General features: G+C 43.5%; 1 protein-coding gene across 2 annotated transcripts in view; it reads right to left on the bottom strand.

The window, feature by feature from the left end:
* Window positions 1–21,923, bottom strand: part of LOC127138939 (cadherin-23) — a 113,460-nt gene that overhangs the window by 29,605 nt on the left and 61,932 nt on the right. For both annotated transcript variants that reach the window (XM_051076912.1, XM_051076911.1), the window contains exons 10-13: window positions 18,646–18,724; window positions 6,540–6,652; window positions 4,533–4,721; window positions 385–534 (exon numbers count right to left, since the gene is read on the bottom strand). In XM_051076912.1, coding sequence (XP_050932869.1) covers window positions 385–534; window positions 4,533–4,721; window positions 6,540–6,652; window positions 18,646–18,724 — 531 coding nt within the window. The remainder of the gene's footprint in view (window positions 1–384; window positions 535–4,532; window positions 4,722–6,539; window positions 6,653–18,645; window positions 18,725–21,923) is intronic.

Here is a 21,923-nt window from a genome sequence, read left to right on the forward strand (position 1 = left end):
AAACATAATGAAGCTACATTCAGTCTTGATGGTTAGAAATCAGGCTAGGTCCACAGTTCATTCAAGGTCAGTCTAACAGAAAGACAACGTCGCTGCTCTGTCTCCAACAACTTAATGTTTGGTCATTAAAAGAAGATTGCCTTCTCTTATTCCACTTTGGACATTTACAATGACTGAAAATTTCTCCAGCAAGTTGAGCTCCTATGAAAGCCTCCGTCTCCTTTTATAAATATTAACTAGGAAACTGTGGGAATGTTGGCTATTGTGTCCCTCCTCCTGAAACCTTGTTAATTCATGCAGTTATTCTTTCATACCATATAATTATCTTCCGAGTCCATCCCAGCATTCACTCTCAACAACACTAATGATAAGTTTAAAACTCACAGAGAAGCTGAAGCTGCGGATCTGTTCGTAGTCCAGTGGCATGGCCACCCTCATCCTGATGTCAGCACGGCCCTGTACCGCTGTGGGGGAGAGGGTGAAGTACTCTGAATTGTTTCCTGTCAGAAACACCTGGAACATGCTGTTCACCCCCTGCCAGAGGACGAATAAGAGAGCAGCAAATATAGAAAAACAGAGAGAAAAAAGGGGTTGTTGAGAGAGAGCGCGGGCAGGCAGTGATATATACTCTGTCTACACAACCAGTGACGAATGTAGACGATAAAATCCATGCTACAGTATATACATGGAATTTTTATGATTAATTATTAGACAAAACTCACAATTCATAACAGAGGTGCAGGGACTGTAAAAATGCACAGAAAGGCAGAGCCAACACTGACTGCAACAGGAGAATAGATGGAATAAACCGTAGAATAATAATCACAAATTTCACAAGCAACCTACAATAAAGTGATCAAAGTTTAGACTTTGTGTCCCTTGATTAGAGTCTGGTAGCAGCCTATTGATGATTTAATAATATTATTAAGTACTTCTATGATGCAAACTGGCAAGACAGCAGTACTAGATAAAGACCTGAATGACTCAGTGGATTTAAAAAATGTTTTTCTTGCTAAATGCAGCTGGTAGTAAATATTCTCCATCCTGATTCTTCACAAACAGCATCAGCTGGGAGGCCAGCTCCATTCACTCTTATCAGTCGTGAGCAAGATGTTTTGTTTCTATCTCTGCATCTTTCTGCAAGACGTCCCCCATCCTCCAATATCTGTCTTTACAGTCACCTAACGCTCTATCTGTCACTGTGGCAGAGGTCAGAGCTTAATACAAAGTGGCACTTTAACTTTCTGAGTATGCATCAGTTGATCATAAGTTCAGTACATTATGATTGGTGCCTTGGTGCACAGAAACAATTATAAAGTCCCTCTTCCTGCTGCTAATTTGCTGGTGAAAGGCTCTTAATGGTAGTGGAGATGCTAAACCTCCAAGAGGAAATTGTTTCAGGCTCCACTACACATCTGACCTGGAGAGCTGCACTTTGCAGGAAAAGGAAGAAGAGACAAGCTAGTAAGCAAAACCATCAAAATGTGTGGTGAAATGGATGACAGGGTTAGACTGCAAAACAGATTTATATTCTAGCCACATGTTCATCTCATCTCCTGAATTCTTCTTTATCTCCACCATTTAAACCCTACACTGCACTTTCACATTATGTAAATTGCCATTTGAGTGCGACATGGAGTAAAGCCCCATGCACTGCCCACAGAGCTGTATACAGTATGTCCGACTGGGATGATACCCAGCCAACACAGAGGCTGTAACCATGTGTTTTAATCATATAGTGTGTTTTATGGGAGGAAACAAAGTGATGTGATTCCTGGTGACAACCATAACTATCTACCTCAATACAGATACACATGTCAAGGTTTGGTCTATAGCTTACTACAGTATATGTTGCCAGGACGCTGTTAGATTATGTGAGCATGGAGTCTGATTTAGAAATAGTATGGGTGGGTCTGTAAGGAGAGGTTACAACTGTTTGATTAGTGATTTATAAAAATCTGAATAAAAAGAGCACCTACAAAACCTCATCTTTCTTATCCTTCTCTTTCTCAGACAGTGCAAAGGCATGATGGGTAAATATAAACCAAGTCAGCGTCAAAATGACATCAAGGCTCTGAAAAGCCTGTGGCTGTCTTGAGCTGAGAAAACAGCTCTAGATCCCTCCTGTCTTCATATATAAAGCTGCAGGGCGGCCAATCACGTAGCCATTGTGGCAGACAGAGGAAGACGGGTGGGGTGGTCGATTGGCATTATGCTGGCGGTTGAAATAGCCCCCTTGTTTTTGTTTTCATCTCTGGGAGAACCATTGTGGCTGATGACTCCTATTTAAAAGACCATCCAATATGCAGGGATGTCACCTCAAACTGCCCATAAACGTAATTGCCCGTCCATTTGCTTCTGCCTTTAGAAGCCCCCAATAAAAGCACCCTGTCAGATGCAACTGCCACAAAGTTTAGTGACAAGTTCCAGTTTTTTCCAAGTTTTGAAGATGCTAGCCGAGCAGAAGAGGATGTGAAGGCAGCAACAGACAGAAAGAGAGAGCGGTAACTACCACTTGTGTCATAGTCTAAGAAATGAAATGTCTGCCTATAATCCCTCACACTTGGAAAAAGTGAGATTACAGCACAGGTGTAGCGGAGTGTGAATGAGTGTGTGTATCGGCACTGACATACAGGTTTAACAGATCAAAACAGCAATACAAGACTGCAAGACAAAAACGTCTCATAGATTTTACTCTTTGGAATAGACGTATATATGGAAGCATGGCAGCCGTGGTACAATGTAAGACTGGGAGAGTGCAGGCAATTTCAATGTCTACTTGAGAACACAACTGTGTTTTCCTTTTTCATGTGAAATTCAGCTTCTTTCTGATGCTTTTTGTTTTGTTATATGACGATGAATAAGCAGTGAGCTGTAGTTACTAATGCACTGGTTCTGATGGTAGCATCTTCTGTGAATCTCGTTAAAACCGTCTCAGAATTACCAGAGTTATTCCTCCATTTGTGGTGAGCAATCTTAGCTGGAGATGTTAAGCAGCTGGGTATCTTCCCAGACTGAGCGCTGTTACTGGTTGTGGTAAAATGCTTGGTGCTAACCTACAGAGCGACCTCTTATCACATGCCAGGTGTTTGGGCTGTCACCCCACCTGTGTGCAGTGACATGCTCATGGTACTCCCCTCTCTGCCTCGCCATTACAACACACCATCCTTGGAATGAATAAACAGACTTGCTGCTATCGCTCCTTTCTCTTCTGTCTGCTCCTCTCTCTGTTTCATCCTGCTCCACCAATTATTCAGACTTCTGGTTTTGCTTCATTGCAAGCTACTTTCTGTTCACACATTTTTCTTAAAATTCCTCCTTTCCTCTGTTCCCCTCCTCTCCTCTCCATATGCCCATCTCTCTTTACTCTCCACCTTTTTCTCTATCCACTTGACTTGCAGTTATCTGTCAAATTCCACCCTGGCGGCTGCTGTGCCTGAATCAATCAGAGTTGACTAGCTTTCGGCTTATCTGCACCCTAGGTGATTGATTTTCCTCGTTAGGTATAATTTGATGCTCTATCCCATCTCTTCCAGAGCAAATTAAATTGTAGTCGAGTCCAATGCGCTGGTGTGAGCGGGCATGTGCACATATGAGAGAGGGAGAGAGAGACAGAATGGCAGAGCGAGTGTGTTTGAGCTGTGTGTGTGTGGTGGTATGTGTGTGACTGTGTGCCACCACATTAGGTTGAGAGATCCAGCTAATGGGAAGTGGCGGACACACTAAAGCATACTAAAGCATAGTGTTGTACACTGCTGCTGACAGTCCATGCACACACACTGCTGCCATGGAGGCAGGCTCATAGAGTGGCTGATGTTCTTTCTGGCTGCTGCATTTATAAACAAGATAAATCTAAACCTACACACGAAAACACACAATTCACACCACTCACATGTCACCGTCCTGGCTGTCTTTGTTGTCAGATCTTATCAGAAAAAATCAGGAGTGAAATGTGTCTTGAAATCAGCCTGCTTTTACTGAAGGATCCTTTATTGTCTCTGAGGTGCCTCCTTCTCCCAGCAAACAAACATCAGCTGGTTCATTAATAGTAATAGTAACTTAATAGTTTTAAAAGTTTACTAGAGAATGTGACTCCTGACATATACATAATGTGATCAGGTAGAGAGAAGACGTACCATTATGTTATCGTTGTGGGGACCTACAAAAACATTTAGTCTGCTTATAGTTGTACAGTGGTGTTTTTAGCATCGGCTAAAAACGTGAATGTTTGTACACTGATCTTCCCCCATGTGAGAGGAGAGGATTTGTTACTGTTGGAGCTCAGTGCATCTGTGTGTTTTCCTAACCTCTGTATCTGAGCTCAGGGTTACTCAAATCATTTTTCGCATTCACACGTAGTGATATGCTACGCTGCAGAGGCTGGCTGTCGAAAATGAGAGCAACACTGCAATACCAGCAGGCTGAGGTGGAGAGAATGCAGCAGAGTAGAGTAAAGAAAGGATCAGGTTTGATGCTGATCCTCATGTAATTTCAGGATGAAGCTGTCAGCCATCAGGATGTGATCAGCTCACCTCGTCCTTGTCTTCGGCCTGGATGAAGAGGGGCAGAGCAAAGCCCACCTGGGCCAGTTCAGTGATGCGGACTCGATACTCAGAGCTGTTGAACTTGGGGGCATTGTCATTCTTGTCAATTAGCAGAATGGTGAAGGTGGTCATCACTGTTGCATCTGATGGACTGCGATCATCTTTCAACTCTGTGGCCTGATGGAGAGCAACAGAGGGGAGTGGCAATCGTAGAGAGAGAAAGAGAGAGTTAGAGAGAGAGACGGACATGAGATGCATTTGATTGCACTGAAAATGTCATTTTAGATGGAGGTGGTCAGCACGCAATCTCAGCCAGGTATTTACAGCTGTTCATTTATTGGATCAAAAGGTGGACAGACGGACTCAAAGCAATCATAGAAATAGGCTCAAAGCGAGGCCGAGAGAGGGTCAGCACATGTACATCCACACATACACACACATACACACAATGAGATTTAGGAGTCCCATTGAGAAGACACAATTACACACTCTTTCTGTTTCTGGCTATCAAAGATGTGAGGCCTGTGAAATGAAAAAAAAGGGAGAGAGAGACAGGAATGGGCGGCCGTGGACTGAAGCAGGGGGAGAGGAGGCAGGTACAACATGCTGGTCTCTGGGTAATCAAGGTAGTTTAGCCTCTCTTGTCCCAACGCCTCTGAATCATTTGACCACGACCTCCACATGCTCAGCACTATCTAAGCTGCCTGAAGTTGAGAAATTAGTTGTATTACTATGGCACACCGCAATCAATAGTAGCACCACCTAGGAAAGCACAAGTAGAGAGAGGGAGAGAAAACGTAGAGGGAAAAAATCCATATCTTATAAATACATTTTTGGGCGACATTTTTTCGTTTTCAACACTTTCGCTTATTCTACTTTTCTTCTTTGTAATTATTGATTTCAATTAAGAAGATAGACTGAGGCTGGGATACGATAGCCAGAATCTCTTTTATATTAAACCTCAGAGCCAGTTGTATCTCAGCGGTCTCTCATAAAAATGTCACACAATCTGCTTTTTATTAACAATAATTGCAGCTAAATGAGTAAATACACAAGTGCTAGTGAGGCCATTAGCTGCTCTTAAAGGCCCATTTATTGTCCAGTACAGGTGCAAATGATTTGACTTGACAAGCCATCAAAATCCACGACGTAACCCTGCAGTTAAAAGGAAAAAGCTTCATCTCTGATCACAAATCCTTCCACACTCAGTGGCACTTTGAAATCCATTTCATGCACCCTCTCACGCCCTGTGGGAACCAGTTGGTGTACAGTACTGGAAGAGAAGAAATGACAGGGAAAAAAGAAAGTGACAGAGTGGACAAGGTAGGAAGTTCTGTGGGTGGGGAGGGGCTGAGGGTGAGAGGGCAGCACTGACATGCTAAAAAGCCAAGTGAGATAGACTTTAGGCTCAGTGGAGGGACAGAGGGATTTGCAGACTGCACCTGCTTCAAACAGAGGAAAAAAAAGAAACAGAGGGAAGAACAAAGGAGCCCTAAGCATCGAGGAGGACTCTAAATCCTATTCCTTTATCTTGTCCTCCTCCGCTCCTTCTGTCCTCCCTGGCTGCTGAACACAAGCCTCTGAAGGGGACATTATCATAGAATCACAAACACAAATGCCTTCACAGAAAAGCCCAGTAAAGGTACTTGAGTTTGCCTGGGTCACACTGACACAGGCAGGTGTATTGACACAGAATTTAGACACATACACTACTGCGGGATCTTGTATTTAACCAGTGTTCAGTGTGGTATTGACCTTGAAATCTTTTCTAATTAGAATGGTGTGTACCTTAATGAAAGACTGTCACATCACAATATGTGCAGTGTATACAGGGGTGAAGTGCTGCACAGCTATATAAAACCCAGACACTGCATTGATTTAATACACTATCATATCAAAGCTCTCTCTTGATCCGCAGCAAAACAGACTTTCGATCCCTTGTCTAGGCTGCAACAGTCCCTCCACCCCCGAACCGCCTCCCATTCAGCAGCTCACCTTGACAGTGAGAGTGAATCCTGCTGAGTAGAGTGGGTTTTCTCTGTCCAGCTGGCCGTTCACTGTCAGAGACCCGCTGATGTAGTCCAGTGCAAAAACGCTGTTGGTGTTCCCTGGATGGATTGATGGAGAGAGAGAGAGAGAGAGAGAGAGAGAGAGATAAAAAAAGTCAGAGGGACAAACGAAACTGGCGTTGTGGATAATTCAACATGGCCCCCGGGATGCAGCAAGGAGCCTCTGGAAGAGAAGACGGTGGATGAGCTATGTGCATGTCTCTATTTCATGCAATATGGATATGGGTTTTGCTGGGCTGTCTTTTGTCTCTCTATCTGCCCCAGGCTGACCAACCACCTCCAACCTGTCCACAAGCTGCCTCTCCTCCATCTCTTTTGTCTCATCCATCACTGCCTCCATCCACTGCTTCTATTTCTTCATCAGTATCCCTTTGCCCTGTTACTTCTTTACCAGATGTAGGCCATGGTTACTGTCAGTTCACACACACATTTGGCCAACAGCATGCTGAACTCCAACGTCTGTGCAATCACCATTAACTCCACAATAGGTGGGTAACAAGCACAGATGTTTTGGGAAGAATCCAGATGTCTGTTAGTCATACGATCAACAGGATCATGTGACTTGATTTCAATTTAATTTCACTTTCAACACTGAAAATGCAGCTCTGTTATTTAATCTCTTCTCTGTTTAAAACTCAAGACAATGCAACTGCATACAAGACTGGTTGACTACTTTGTTAGCACACTGCACAGTTCTCCAGAGCTACATCACTTCACATGGGCTGATGAAGTGGCATTAACTTTGTTATAGTCTGTGCACTCCTTCAAAGACAAGCACTTCAAATTATGAACGCTGCACTGTTCTCATTAACAAGTTCAAGTGCGCCTGGTGTTCTCTATTCACTCCAATTAAACAGGTTAAAATATTAGCCTGAGACCCACTTGAGTCCTCCACTTATATTTTCTTATTCCCTCTCCTTCTTTTCAAATTACTGTCCCACTTGTTAACTTTCTCAGTTCACTTCCACTCCTCTTTGACACTCTCTCCTTCTGTTGGTCTTTCAGGCATCTTGTGGCTGTTGCCTGCTAATTACACCCAGCAGATGGAGACAACAAGCGAAAATACATCCAGCTGACATTTTCATTGTTATTCTTTGTGCCTGCCACATGTGTTGTATGAGACCTGAGGAGGTCCCTGTGCAATCTTTAGATAGTAGGAGTTCATACATGTGAATGTTATCAAAGCAATCTGCTCAGTGGAAGGCAAACAAAGGAGCAGACAGGACTGAATGAGAAGGCTGTGACAGTCAAGTCCACCTGGAAGTAATTCACTGAGGCCTTGTTAATATAGACTGCTCTTACCAGCTGACAGCACTGACACATAGTGTATGTTAAACAGGATAATCTCAGGATGAAAGAAGAGCAAACACCCCCAGTGAAATCATTCCCTGTCTACATGAACGTAGAGAGTAAGTAGTGTATACAGTACACCACGAGCACCAGGCTGAAAGCAGTGGTTGACTTTCTTTCAGGAGACAGGGAGTGTCCTGTAATATATATATAGAATGAAATATCATTTAAAAACAGGATTCTACGTGCTGTTGCCCACACGACAAGCTGTGAAAGCGAGGACTTGAAATTCAGTACTCCACTGCTGGTTCTGCTGTTTTAATTCCCTTTTGGCAGATTTCATAATATTCTGACCACTGATGCTTTGTTTGCCAAGTACTGTTGGTTGTTGTTTATCACTACACACTGATTGCCATAAACTGAGCAGAACAGGTTTTAAAAGGAGATTCTACAAATGTGAGTAACACCAATCAATATAGATTTGGAAGATTTTGGACCTTGGTTCACTGTTAGCATTTACAGATTATTTGATGTAAGAGGATTACAAACAGAAATATCAGAATACATTTTTCACATTATTTTGGTTTTCTCTTCTCTCTTCATCTCTCCTTTATGACATGGATCAACAAAGACTGACTTGCTCAAATATGAAAATTTTTAAATAAAAGTTTTCTTTCTTTTGCACATGTGACAATATTTAAAGAGTAAAAACCAATTCACATTACTTTTTTCTAAGGGGTCCACACTATGAACCTTGAGCTGCACTTTGAGGGATTAAGAATCACTCTCTCTCAGATAGTTTATAGTAATAGCTGAGGTCTAGACTCCAGAGAAACATGGTCAGATGGTAAGTCTACTGTGCACAACGGCTGGGGTCAACAGATTAACCCATGCTTGTGTTCCCCACTCCCTACTCGCTGCTCTATTACTGCCCTGTACCTCGCCTGGAATGGAGAGGAGGAAAGCCACAGAACAAAGAGCACAGAGGGGGAAGTAGAGGAGAGGAGGCAGGCCAGCAGAGAGAGCAGAGCCCTCGGGTAATTATCCTGGATTGAGACCAAAAGGTGGAAAGAGGGGAGGGAGGTAGAAGGGACAAAATCCACAGCTGATTATATCCAGCTTACATAATCTATTTAATTGTGGGGCTGAAGAAATGTGAGCAGCAAGATTCCTTCATTACTCAAGGTCTCAACATGATGACATTTAACTTAAAATACAGACGTCCATTATCTATACCGCTTGTCCTTAAGGGTCACAGGGGATGGAGCCAATCCCAGCGGACACTGGGAGAGAGGCAGGTACACCTGAACAGTCAGAGAGAACATGCAAACTCCACACAGCTGCACAGCACTGCACCACTGTGCTGCCCAGATAATGGAGCAGGCGATTAATAACATTAAAGGTTCTCTTGCAAAAAGAGAATCCTGTGTAATCAATGCAATAATATAGTATATTATTATATTACACTATAGTAACTGCTCTGAAGTTGCTTATTAGCTATCATCAGTGTCACTGAAAGACTGAACTTGGGAAAAAACCCTGTCATTTTGTGTCATGCACCAGTGAAAATAAGCTGATACAACATTCATTGCAACATTTTTTTTGTTCCTGATGGGAGGGGCAGGCTCGATGTCGATAATGATTGGAGGTGGAGGTGGGGGGGTGATGTACATCAGGGACTCGGACCCACTCAGTGGGCATCATGCCTCTAAATTGGTTTGTCAGCTTCAGTGGCCTGACTAGAATGCCAATCTACTCCAACAGCCGCTCCTTACCCGGACGACTGGGCACTCACCTGGCCAAGCAACGACTGCCGTGTATACACAAACACACACACCTGCAAAAGCAACACAAGTGCTGTGCTGTAATGTCCGTGTGCAGCGGCAGACTGCTGGTTCTACTCTCTGTGCACATCCGGCAAAGAGGCTTTGACTCCCTGCTTCAGGTTCCACTGACCAGACTTCCACCTCAGCTCCGCTGCGTGTCGAACTTGACCAGAGAGACAGACTGCAATTACACAGAGTGACTCACAGGTCCCACTGAGAGAGAAAATATAATCATATTCTAATTGCTGATAGAGAGCGTTCTTCAGCGATCTGCCAGGACACTGTGATTAGACCCCCAGGGGGTGAAAATTGCTTCACACACACTCACACACAAATTCAGCACAAATAAATGCACCTTCTATTTGCATGTGATATTCATATTTAGTGGCGGCGTTTATGTGTTTTGTATGTGTGCTGATGTGTAGGTATTTCAATCCTGAATTATTTTGAAGACAGAGTGAGGTTATTTGTGTGTGTGTGTGTGTGTGTGTGTGTGTGTCAGAGTGCAAATGGTGCTAACTGGCAGAGTTTGATTCTATGATGTGAGACTCTGGGGGGATTAGCCATGCTCTCACATTACCAACAGTACTGGACTGGAAAATGAGAAACCATGCCATGATTTTGTCTAGCACACTGAAATGCACTCACACACACACACACACACACACACCCCTAAATAAATGCCCACAAGGAAGCGCACACACACAGCTATTATTTCCTCGTGGTGTAAATTCAGTATGTTCACAATAGCTTCAACAGCTAGTACGACAATTACAAGATAAAAGTAATCCAAATAATTTGCCACTTTGAATAATCTCACTATTACCAAGGCATAAAGAAAAACATGGGTGCGGATTTCATATTATCTATTGACAAACACATTTAAATTCTTGTGTCATGAACAATGAAGTGAAGGCTCATTTCCTGAGAACGGTTTCCTCATTGAAATTCTCTCCTCCTCTTACAAAAAGCAAAACGGTGAGTGCAGAGAGGGAAAAGAGAGAGGCTAGAGATGAGAGAGACTGAGTGCACTGTGTCGCAAAAAGTGGAAAACATACATGTGTAGTTGTTACGTGGGGATCGCCCAGGAGGACAGGAGGAATAAGACACTGGAGCTGATGAGTTCAATCGGACGTGCAACAAGTAGATGACAATGACTTTCTCCGAGCGCTGAGCTTTAGAGGACAGCTGAGGCAGGAGTTCTCAGAGTGTAATCGCCATGACTAAGCTAGTGACAACTGTTTTCTCTAGTTTGTGACAACACCATGGGGGCGCTGGAACATTCTAGTAATGTGATATGGCATGCAGCCAGCGCTCAGAGTCTTGGGGCTAAGATTGTGTGTACTTTGATAAATGTACACAAATTAGTGTCACTTTTAAGGATTACGCCTACAGGCAAATCATGTTGATGATGAGGTTTAAGTTATTGTCATCAAACTACTCTCACATCTAAATCTAAATGAAAAGCTTCTCACACACACTGACTTGTTTGTGCACGTGCTCATCTGTGTTTTGGCGCACACCTTTCAGTGTGTGACAGCTACCAGTGCATATGTATGTGTTTGTGTGTGTGTGTGTGATGCAGAGTGATAATGGCCCTGTGGGTGTCTTGCCATTGGCAGACAAGCTGCATTTCATGAATACTCAATGATCTAGTTTCATCAAAAGTTTTTCTTCAAAAAAGGGTTCAAGGACAAATATTCTGAGACAATGCATGGCAGATGAAAGCAGCTTGCTTTTCTGCCCAGGTATCAAACAGCTTGACATAACTGGTTAGATGCAATGCCACTGTTATTGAGGAGGTCCCAGTGCCTCAGCTTTGACTCCTCTGCTGCATCCAGAGCAGCTCTAGTTCCTGTCAACCCCATATTTTTCTGTTGAGAGATGTATCTTTCATGGTTACCTCTACCTTGTGACAAATGGTGCTTGTGCTTCCAAATACCAACAAGGAGGATCAGTGTGAGGATTAGTGCAATTTCTTGCAGAGAAAGGCCAGTGTGAAGACTGCTGTCTGCCCTGATCCAACAGGTAAAATTCAGGTCTGACACTTAACTTTAATCTGACCTCCACAACATACTGTATGTCCTGTGAAAATCCTGCCTTAACAGAAGGCTGCAGTTAACAGTCATATAACCCACCCTGCAAGCACTCGGCCCAATGAACCAGTGGGAGTTCTGTGTTACGAGACTACGACATGATCCCACACTTGCTTCTCACCAGCCAACATCACCAAGAACGCCAGCCCAAACTGGATCTACTGCAACCTGCAGCTGAACACGGGTCTCTGAATGATGGGCATCATTCATTACTGTTCTTACTTAAAACAAACTGTACGACAGCTTCCTGAGAGCTTCCTCTGCTGACTTCCATCCCAAACGCCACAGTAAAAACTAAACTTATTCTCAACCTGGTCACAGACGAAAATATCGATCCACAATCTTCAGCTCTCATGGAAAATAATCAAACTCAGAGCTATTGATCGGTTTCTTTGATCTGTCAGCTCAAGATGTCACATTTTTTCTTTCTAAGAGAGCATTGACCTGGCAGGGTAGTCTTATCTCTTCACTTTGTGTGAGCAGGTGAGAGAATTTTTGTCTGTCTAAAAGTAGACTACAGTAGTTGGGATTTAACCTCCTATCTGATTATTTTTTTGCAGTTTTCTAGACGAAACAAAATCTGTTTCTGTACACTCTGTGCAAAACAACAGCTGGCTGAAAGACAGCAGCAGAGGAAATTGGGTTTGACATCTGGAAATGTGCTTGTTCAGAAGCAGAGAGCTAAGGATAACATTTCTCAAAGCCAGCAGCATCCCCTTTATCCCGTAGATAAATGGAAATAAAGGAGAACCGATAGATAAAGCTGAGAATATATATGTTAGGGATGCGATGTTGCTAGAAATTTTATTTAATTTTTTGCTTTAAGAGGACATTAACCATGAGGATTCTTCATTCATCATTTATAGTATCAGGTGTAACTGTGGGGCACTGGCTGATCATTAGTTAGTTTGGATTGAATGAATGAAAAGAGGATATAAGAGATCACTGAGGGAACACTACTGTACTACTGAGACCTTTATCATTGTCAGTGAGGTCTGGACTTGATTGTGAACACATCTGCCAGATTCAGCTAGCGTTTGTGTTGTGATCAGTGTCCCGCACACTATCTGCGTTCTCTGAGAGATTACATAGCAACGGGCTGCTGAGAGCCTCAGAGCGTCTAATTGAAAACCCAGAGAAATCCCAGCGACGTGGCAGTCACAATAAGAGCTCCCCATAGAATAACAGGTATTCGCCTTGTCCATATTACAGCATGCCTGCTGAAACGAGTGAGGTAGTAGCAGCGTGGAATCAGATCATCAGGGTGTAGCAGCACTGAGGGATAGAAATACGTGTGGAGAGGGCAGAAGAGGAGGGGAGGGAAAATAATCGCCTTTACTGCTTATCAGCCTATCCAGGCGGGAAATGGCGTGGCCGTACCTGTCTGACCTGTATGCTGGGAGGAGGCTAGAAGATGTGGCAGCTGTCCACGTCAGCCCTTCCGACCCACTGCACTGGACAGGGTTGTCTGTCTCACCCCTATGGCAGGGGCAGACAGGGTGAGCACATGGAAGTCAGTGGATGCCTGTGACTACAATATGTGGTCTCACTCCGCAGCCTCTGACAAACTTTAAAACAGCGTACGATTTTTTGGCAAACAGAAAAATTAAGTTATCATCTTTTATCAATTTAGACAATTATTCTGCCTGAGTTGCTGCAAATTAAAATCCAATGCGGTCGATTCTTTGCTGCAGTTCACCAACACTGAGACGACGCAACAAGAAAGGAAGAATCATCTCAAAGGAAAGAAAAGGATAGAGATGGAAAAGGGCTTAAGATGGGATTAGTTGTGCTTGCGTGTGACAAAAGAGATAGAAACAAGCACACACAGATAAACAAGGGGCTGACATGAAAGGCTGGGGGGGTGTCCTTTCATTCAGTGAGAGGCTAGGATGAGTTTCCTCCTGCTTGTTCTTACACCCTTACTACAGCACATTGGAGAGGCTACACAAACTTTACACAAGGGCTTAACTCTTATCCTGACGGACAGCAACACTCTTGGACAAGACCCGTTGGCCTCTAACTCTCTGTAATAGGAATCGCACATGGCCAAGATCCTTTCACACATGAGAAGGTGAAATAAATGTATTTTCATATTTCTGAAGAAGTGTACTCTCTCTTTCTGTTTTTCCTTTTACGAGTTGCCATCTTTGTGTGAAGTGGTATAATCCATCCATGTATGTATGCGTGCAGACATCCTCACATGAGCGAGTGTTGTGTGGACACTGCCAGAGTGAGTCCATCTGGGCTCTGGAGTGTCAGTCCCTGAGGTTGCTGATGTCAGTGAGGCTGACTGAGGCTGTCTGTGCTCCTGCCTCGCTCGTCCTCGGGGGCGGGTTTGAGTGGATAATGGCTGACATTTTAGGATTGTTTGTTGCTGGAGCTGTTGGCCAAAAGCTAAGGTGTAATGCTCTGTACATGTGAACACAAGCTCATGAGGATGTCAATACAAACCCACTGCTGAAATTGGCTTTGTCAGAGAAACCACAAAGGGGCTGTTCACTATATGGTCTTTGCCTACCTTAGAAATGCCTCTGTAAAGTGCACCTGCTCTTTGTAACCAGACTGCTGACAGTCTGACTGTCCCACACACATGGGAAGTAGGAACCATCATTCTAGTGATGACAAAGACAAAATAAAGAGTTACCGTCTTTTCACAGAAATTAATATCATCATTTTGGCCCCTAAAATAATTCTTCACAGTTATGTTTACCCTCAGGTGAGCTCGTAAATTTCTTTCTAAACTTTTGGGTCAAGATGGAGATCATGCTGACGTACGAGTACAGCGGTTACAGGAAAAGGTCATTTAATATTCTCAACAGTGACTGGAGTCATAGCAACCAGTGAAACAACACTGAGCAAGCAGATATTTGATTCCCTCAACATAAGGTTGCTATTCGAAAGAGATACCTGAACACCTGGTAAATTCCTCTGCTACCCTCCCTGTATTTCTTAATGGCACAATTACCAGCAGAAGCCTGGAACAAATTTATTTTTCAAACAGGACTTTAATGCGCATTTTGAGCAACTGTAAAAAGCTTTGCTTGATACAATACTGCCAGTGGCCAAATTAGACTGACTCATAAAATGTAATGATGACAATGGGAAGGTCCCATTTTTGTTACACAGAAAATGTGGAGTCTTTATGTGAGAGTGCATTTGGATTTCCTTACACCAAATATTTGGCTGAACATTAGTAGAACCAGGAAGAGCTGGTTTATTGCCAGAGTATCTCTCTAATTTTTACCTGATCACTGATGATTTGTCAGTGACTCTGCACAGCTTCTCCAAATAAAAAGGCTTGCAGAAATGACAAGTGCATTAATAACGAAAATCTCTCATTTAAGTCCAGCGTGCCTCTGAGCTATCTGATGCAAACTATCATCATTACTAGTGGATTAAAGATGAAGAGACTATAATTTTTTTTAAAATCGTGTTTGCTTGAATGTTTTTGCAAATACACATCACATGGTTAATACTGCTTTTAAGCTTTAGGCTCTGAGAATTATACTGTAAATCACAACTGAAATGTGCAGGGGTCTGCATCACTGAGCATTAAATACACACAGAAAATGAGTATTAGTATTAGGTATTGAATCAATATCACCTTACCAATGTAAGGTGATAGGGGCCATGGTTAGAGCTTATAATGAGACCAGTAGGTCAGAGGTCCAATAAGGGATACATCAAACCCTGTGGGTCGGGGATTTACCATCAGAACCGCCCCCTGAATCTCCACCATCATAACAAACAATAACAACTGCAACATTGGAGGCAGAGCTCTGCTGTGATGTTATCTCTTGTACACATCAAATCCCAGATCTGCCCTCTCATTGGAGGAGGGAGAGGAAATCCTCATCTTGAATCCCACAATCATTAGCATAAATCACAGCTGCAATTAAAACCTCGTTTATCTTAATTACTGAACTAATGAGACGAGTCCCGCAGGAGTGAGCCTCGCTCTCTGAGGACACTCGGGGCGAGGAGCAGGAAGGCAAGAGAGGCGTCGTGCAGAGTCACACTTAACTCTGCCGTCGAGAAAGCCCTCACACTAATCTGACTGCAGCAGAACACATGACAGAGACATACGAGCAAGTACACACGTACGAGAGAAGAACTAAAAAACGACAACAACAAAAACCAATCAAACAAAGAATTAAATGAAATGAAATAAAAACGAAGAAATCCCTCAAACACACACACACAGAGAAAACGCATTATCTGACAACCTTACCCTCCCACCTTTATCTCCTGGCACTGCATCACCCTTCAACTTCCATTATCTATCAAACTCATAATGATTTTATCAAGCCTACAGGCTCCATCTCCATAAGGGCTTAGTGCGGTGCTATAACTCTTGATTTTGCAACGACTGGGAATACATCGCACCACCTAATTAATGTCTTTTTAATGCTCTTCTCCTCTAGAGCTTAACTTAGCCCTTCAACTTTGCAACAAACACAACACACACAACAATACAACATGTGGCAGCCGACGGTAAGTAAGACTGAGTAGGTGTGTGCACTGAATGGGAGCAGAGTGTTTATGGCGAGCTCCAGGGCTGTGTCCTGAGTGTACAGCACACACACTCACAAATAATACATGACTGTGCACATGCATGTACACACACACAGGGGTCAAATTCCTTAGTTCAGCGGTGAGGTCAGGCAGTGTGACTCAGCAGATGGCACAACAATGAATGTCTTTATCACCCAAAATTCCCATGGTGCACCGGGCTTATCAAGCAGTGCCAGCCCTTATCAGCCAGCTGGCAATACTGGAGGCACCGATGTCGCTCCATCCCGGGCCATTCAGGGCTCGACAGGGGGCACGCAGAGTTTAAAGGATACAGTCCACACATGGCTGTAATCCTCCCAGCGGGTGTTTATTTTCACCACATAGATCAATGTTTCAGTCCTGGAGGATCTTGGAGGGATTGTGCGTCCTTCAGGATCGAAACGTTGATTGTGGTGAAAGTAAACACCCTATGGGGGTATTAAGGCGGTATTACATCGGTGCATGCACCGCAGTCAAAAGTGTTTGTGTGTTTTATCTTAATAGGAATATGGAGTTTACCAGAGGTAGGCAAAAGTGGAAGATATAGTGGAGAGAAGCTGCATCTCATCATCATTTGTTGACAAGAACAAACATTTGGATCAAAGATGTAAATATCAGGTGAACAAGGTTTGTTTCCTGCAACACTTATATCTACGATAAAGGCACATTCAGTGGTTTAATGCACATAAACAATCTGTTACTGCAAGCACCCAGATCAGAGTTATCACTGGAGTTATTGGATCACCAATTAAATGTCAAGAGGGATGTGTGGCTGCCATGAAGATAAAATATTAGCACAGCAAAATAAAAGAATGAAAATAGAAGGACTCACTTTGGATCCATTTCATGTTCTGACCTTTGTGGGCACAATTATAACGCCAAGAAACCAGATGGTGCTACATACTGTGGATGCTGCTGCAGCAGTAATTTAGAAGAGCTGTGTTCATGGAGTTCTGCTTACTCTGCTACTGTGATGAAGATAACCTGGTTAAAGTGTAAACATGACAGTTGCATTAATCTGAGAATTGATAGAATCCAGTTAAATTCACAACATGAGAGAATGTAAACTCTGTGTATCCCTCCAGTCCATTTCTCTCTGTGCTTATGTGGCTTCTCCCCATTGTAGCTTTACACAGAGTGTGTTTTCAGAGTGGCCACATTTATCTGCTCAGGTAAGTTCAACACAAACTGAGTTTTCTCAGGTCTGCAAATTAGCTTTATCTTTACAGCAGTGACCTTAGTCAGTACATCAGAGTGTTTTCAGGACAAATTCCCACACCTGGGACAAACAGAGGAAGATGTTACCGAGCGTCATCTAGTAAACAACACGTAACATTACTCAAGGTCAAGAGTACAGCAGTGTGGTTGTGTGTGAACATGTAAGTGCAGCACAGACAAAAAAAAACAATACCTCCACTGACATTTCATGCTTTTCTCACTTGCTGTTTTTGCCATTAAAAGTTTATGTTGAATGACTCTTCATCCTGCAAACTTACCAAAAGGATTTGGAATTATTTCTGCATTTTCATGCCATTACATAGATAAGGCTATATTACAAGCTAGACTAATCGTAACAATCTGGATCAACACCAAAATCTAACTTCGAGCTCCTTGTCTGTCCACCAAGTTTCATGGAAATCTGTTCATGAGTTTGTGAGATATCCTCCTGGCAGACAGACAGACAAAGTAACTGGCAGGCACAAACATCGCATCCTTGGCAGAGGTAAGAAAACTCAGTTCAAGAGTATTAAAGCGGGATCACTGCTTCAGCCTTATCAGCACCATGCAAACTGTAGCTTCCTCTCATCTCCTTTAAAGCACAAACTCTCAGGTAAGTAACACCAACACGTTATGGATTCTCAGGCCCAATATGGCGGTCATTAGCACTGATACTTTATCTCAGTGCACTTTACCCAAACTGCTTGTGTGACATATGCAATAAAAGAATGGAAAGGACACAAGTAGGCGACGACACAAACTGATGAGATCACCCTCTTCTGCCGAGGGTAAAATTAGTCACTCTGACAAACTGTAATCCTGTTTTGATGGCACGAATGAAGGCTGACCTCCGCACAACTGCACCAAACAGTGATTAATAACTGCTTACAGACAAGCCTATTCTCCAATTCTGAGGTGCTGCTCTCTGCTGTTATTGACTGTTGTGCTTGATGAGACTTGTCTATTATTGCTGTGGGATTATGATAAGAAGTGATCGATTCCCCTCTCTGTGCTGTGGATGTCAGATTGATTATGTGACTCAGACCTGAGATGATGGTGTAGCCGATGCCTCTCGGTCGGCCAAGATCCTGGTCAATGGCTGTTATCTTCCGCACTTCGTATCCCTGCAGAGACACACACACACACACACACACACAAAACATACTGTATAAGCTGAATACAGTCTTCACAGGTGGATTTTTAGTTTTCTGCGGTATTTTCCACTTTAATCTGACCTGTTATCAATCACAAGAAACCTAGTATCAAAGTAAAAATCTATGGACACATGAAATAATCAGATTCCTTTAATGGTTTTTGGTTTAAAAGTTTGTTAGTGGCTTTAATCATATTGTAAAAAAAAAGCATTTTGGCCTTCGAGATGGCAACTAATCAATGAAACCTGTAACTGGAGCATCAGCTTAGAGAGACAGAATTTCCCAATCACGTCTCAGTTATCCAGTGAAGACTGTGAGTGAGCACTTTCTCCCACAAAACAACACAACAAATTTTTTCAAACACAGAGCAATCATTTTCCAAAACCCCACTGTATTTCCACAAGAAATAAAAAAAAACACAACCAGCATCACGGCAGGCAAATCACACACTATTTCCTTCATTATGGAGAGTGTCATTATCATTTCATTGGGGTTTATTTTCACTTTCATTGTTTCAAAAATCTCCAGCTGCGCCAATGAGACTGCAACTCGACAATACCACAGTATGACAGTAGAAAAAAAGAAAAAAACACGGTGAAAGAAAGAGAGAGAAAGCTATTTGAAAAGTCTTTGATCCGCTGAGCTTTCTCAGCCTTCGTGCCTCAATCAGACACGGTGGTGATACTTAAAAACCCCTGTGCTGCAGTGAGAGATGGAGAGACCCTCCCTGCTTCCTACCCCCCCCCCTTAGCTCTCTCACTCACACCCAAGCAAGGCGCCTCCCATTGATCCTGCAAATTGTGTCTAAGGCGTGTTTATGCTCCATTTCTGCCAAAGCATCTCCTGTCATTGACCAATTACAGCAGAATCAATTACAAGCCTTTTAGCGAGACTGATTCACACCAATCACTAGCTGAGAGGGAAACATACACACACACACACACACACACGAAAGATTTAGGAACAGACTACGAGAGAAATGAGGGACAGAGAAAGCGAATGGGGAGAGGAAGTGATGCTGAAGTAATATGAGCAATATTCTCGAGCTGTCCACACAAGTGGAATATGTTCAATCAAGCGTCAAAGATACAATCCCCTCCTGCAAACACACACACACACACACACAGACTCACAAATACATATGCATACACCAGCACATCTTCCCCAACCCAAGCCTCTCCCCCTTCTTCATCTTTTCCTTTCTTGCTATACAGTGCATTACCCCCAAACCCATTCTCCTTTTCTCTCTTTCCCCTCGTTGATTTGACAGCCAAATTGTGTTTGTCCTAGAAGGGGCTTAAACGTCAGTCCAAGCAGCATGGATTCACAGCTATAACAGCTAAAAACCCTGCCCTGTGATTTCATCTGAGGATAAAAAAAAACAACAAAAAAACAAAAAACATTTTCTTGTACTCAAAGTTTTCTGTAGGTGACGGGTTGATCGGCTGGAGAAAAAGAGAAAGACAGGCACAGAGAAACAAACAGGGACTGAGAGGGACGAAAGAGAGGAAGAAATAGAGGGCTTCTGTATGTGTGTGTGAGTGTGTGTGCACTCACACCTTTGAGAAATGACCTATGACAGGGATCCAAGTCTGATATCCCTTTACGTGTAAATGTCATGAGCCTTGAGAACAGTTGACACTCGTTCCGTCACTGTACGCCCTCGGCTTATCACCACCAAACACTGCCTAATGGAAATGACACATGCCTGTTAGAATACCACGAGGACATAAGAAGTGTGTGTGCGTGTGTGTGTGTGTGCGAGCGCAGTGGCACGGCTGGCCTGTATTTCTGTATCTCACTACGAGCACTGTTGTTAACCTGCTTGTGTCTGTTGTAGGGTCAAAGGGGCTTAGTAACAGATTTTGGTTGAATGCTTGCCATGACCTCCTCTTACATGTAACAGGATTATACACTGCCCCCTACGGTTAGAGGCAAGAGCTACAACACTCCAAGGCAGTATTACTGAGGCTTAATGCTGCTCAGCTGCTGTGAAAGACCTGGAATCCACTCACCAATGTCAGCTCTGTGATCCAATGTAACGGTGCTTTTTTATTAACTCTCTCCTCTTGATTCTTCATCTAACTTTGCACGTTGCTTTTTCTCATTTCACCCCCCCCCATCCCTTCCTCCTCTTCCTCCTGTTGTGACCTTCCTGGTGACAGTTGATGAATCAGAGAGTCAGGGAGACACCGGGCGTCGACTCCGTCACGCCCCGTTAATATGCATGCAAATGTAGCACTTGACATTTCTACTATGGCGCGTGCAGGCTGGGGACGAGGGATGTGCGGGTGCGTGTTTGAGTTTGAGGGGGTGGGGCGGGGTAGGGTGATTCGGGGGAGAGACTTGGGGTGAGGCAGATTGAAAAGAGAGAGAGCAGAAATAAGGACGGACAGTATTATACCCCTGTGTGTAATTCCCTCTCTACGAGTGGAAACATCAATAGCTGGACCATTAGCCACCTGGGAACTGAGTTTAGAGGACTGAGTCGGGGGAGTAAACATCACGGTGTACAGGGAAACAGACACTGTGTATTAGACAAACCTACATGCAGTAAAGACAAAGGTAAGGTCATGTTGAGACCCTCCTGCTCAGTACTTCATAAGTTAAGCCTCAATTACACAGCTGGGGACACCACAGATGTTGTAGGAGTGCATGTGTTGGAGCTTAGCGACCATGCTACACGGACATGTCACGACAAACTGGAGACGTCTGCACATGACGAAATTTACGTCACTTGTAACGTAGCGAACCCTCACACGCTCGCAGATGCAGAGAGTCTAACATTAGCTGTATAAATCCTGTAGCCCCAGTGACCTTTGCTAGAGGCCTCACATCCCTGAAGCAGGAGTGTAAATCTTCCACAGTAATTACAGTCTCCAACACCTGCAGTGCTGTACGGGGGGAGCCTGGGGCTGAGTTTGGGTGTGTGTAGGTTCCTGGGGGAGAGTCTAAGGAGAGAGGATGAGAGGTGAGACATCCTGCCCTCATAATAACTCAGACCTCCTTTGGTAACCATATTTCTCTCGCACCTGCTCCAAACACCTCTTGAATAATCAAAGAGGAGTATGAACACAGGACAGGAGGAACTGGAGATGAGCAATGAGGCGAAAGATAAGAGGAACATGTTGGCAGCAGAGAAGGATGGGTTTGAGAGAAATGGGCAAAT

This window comes from Lates calcarifer, linkage group LG16_LG22, assembly GCF_001640805.2.
Source record: "Lates calcarifer isolate ASB-BC8 linkage group LG16_LG22, TLL_Latcal_v3, whole genome shotgun sequence".
NCBI lineage: Eukaryota > Metazoa > Chordata > Actinopteri > Centropomidae > Lates > Lates calcarifer.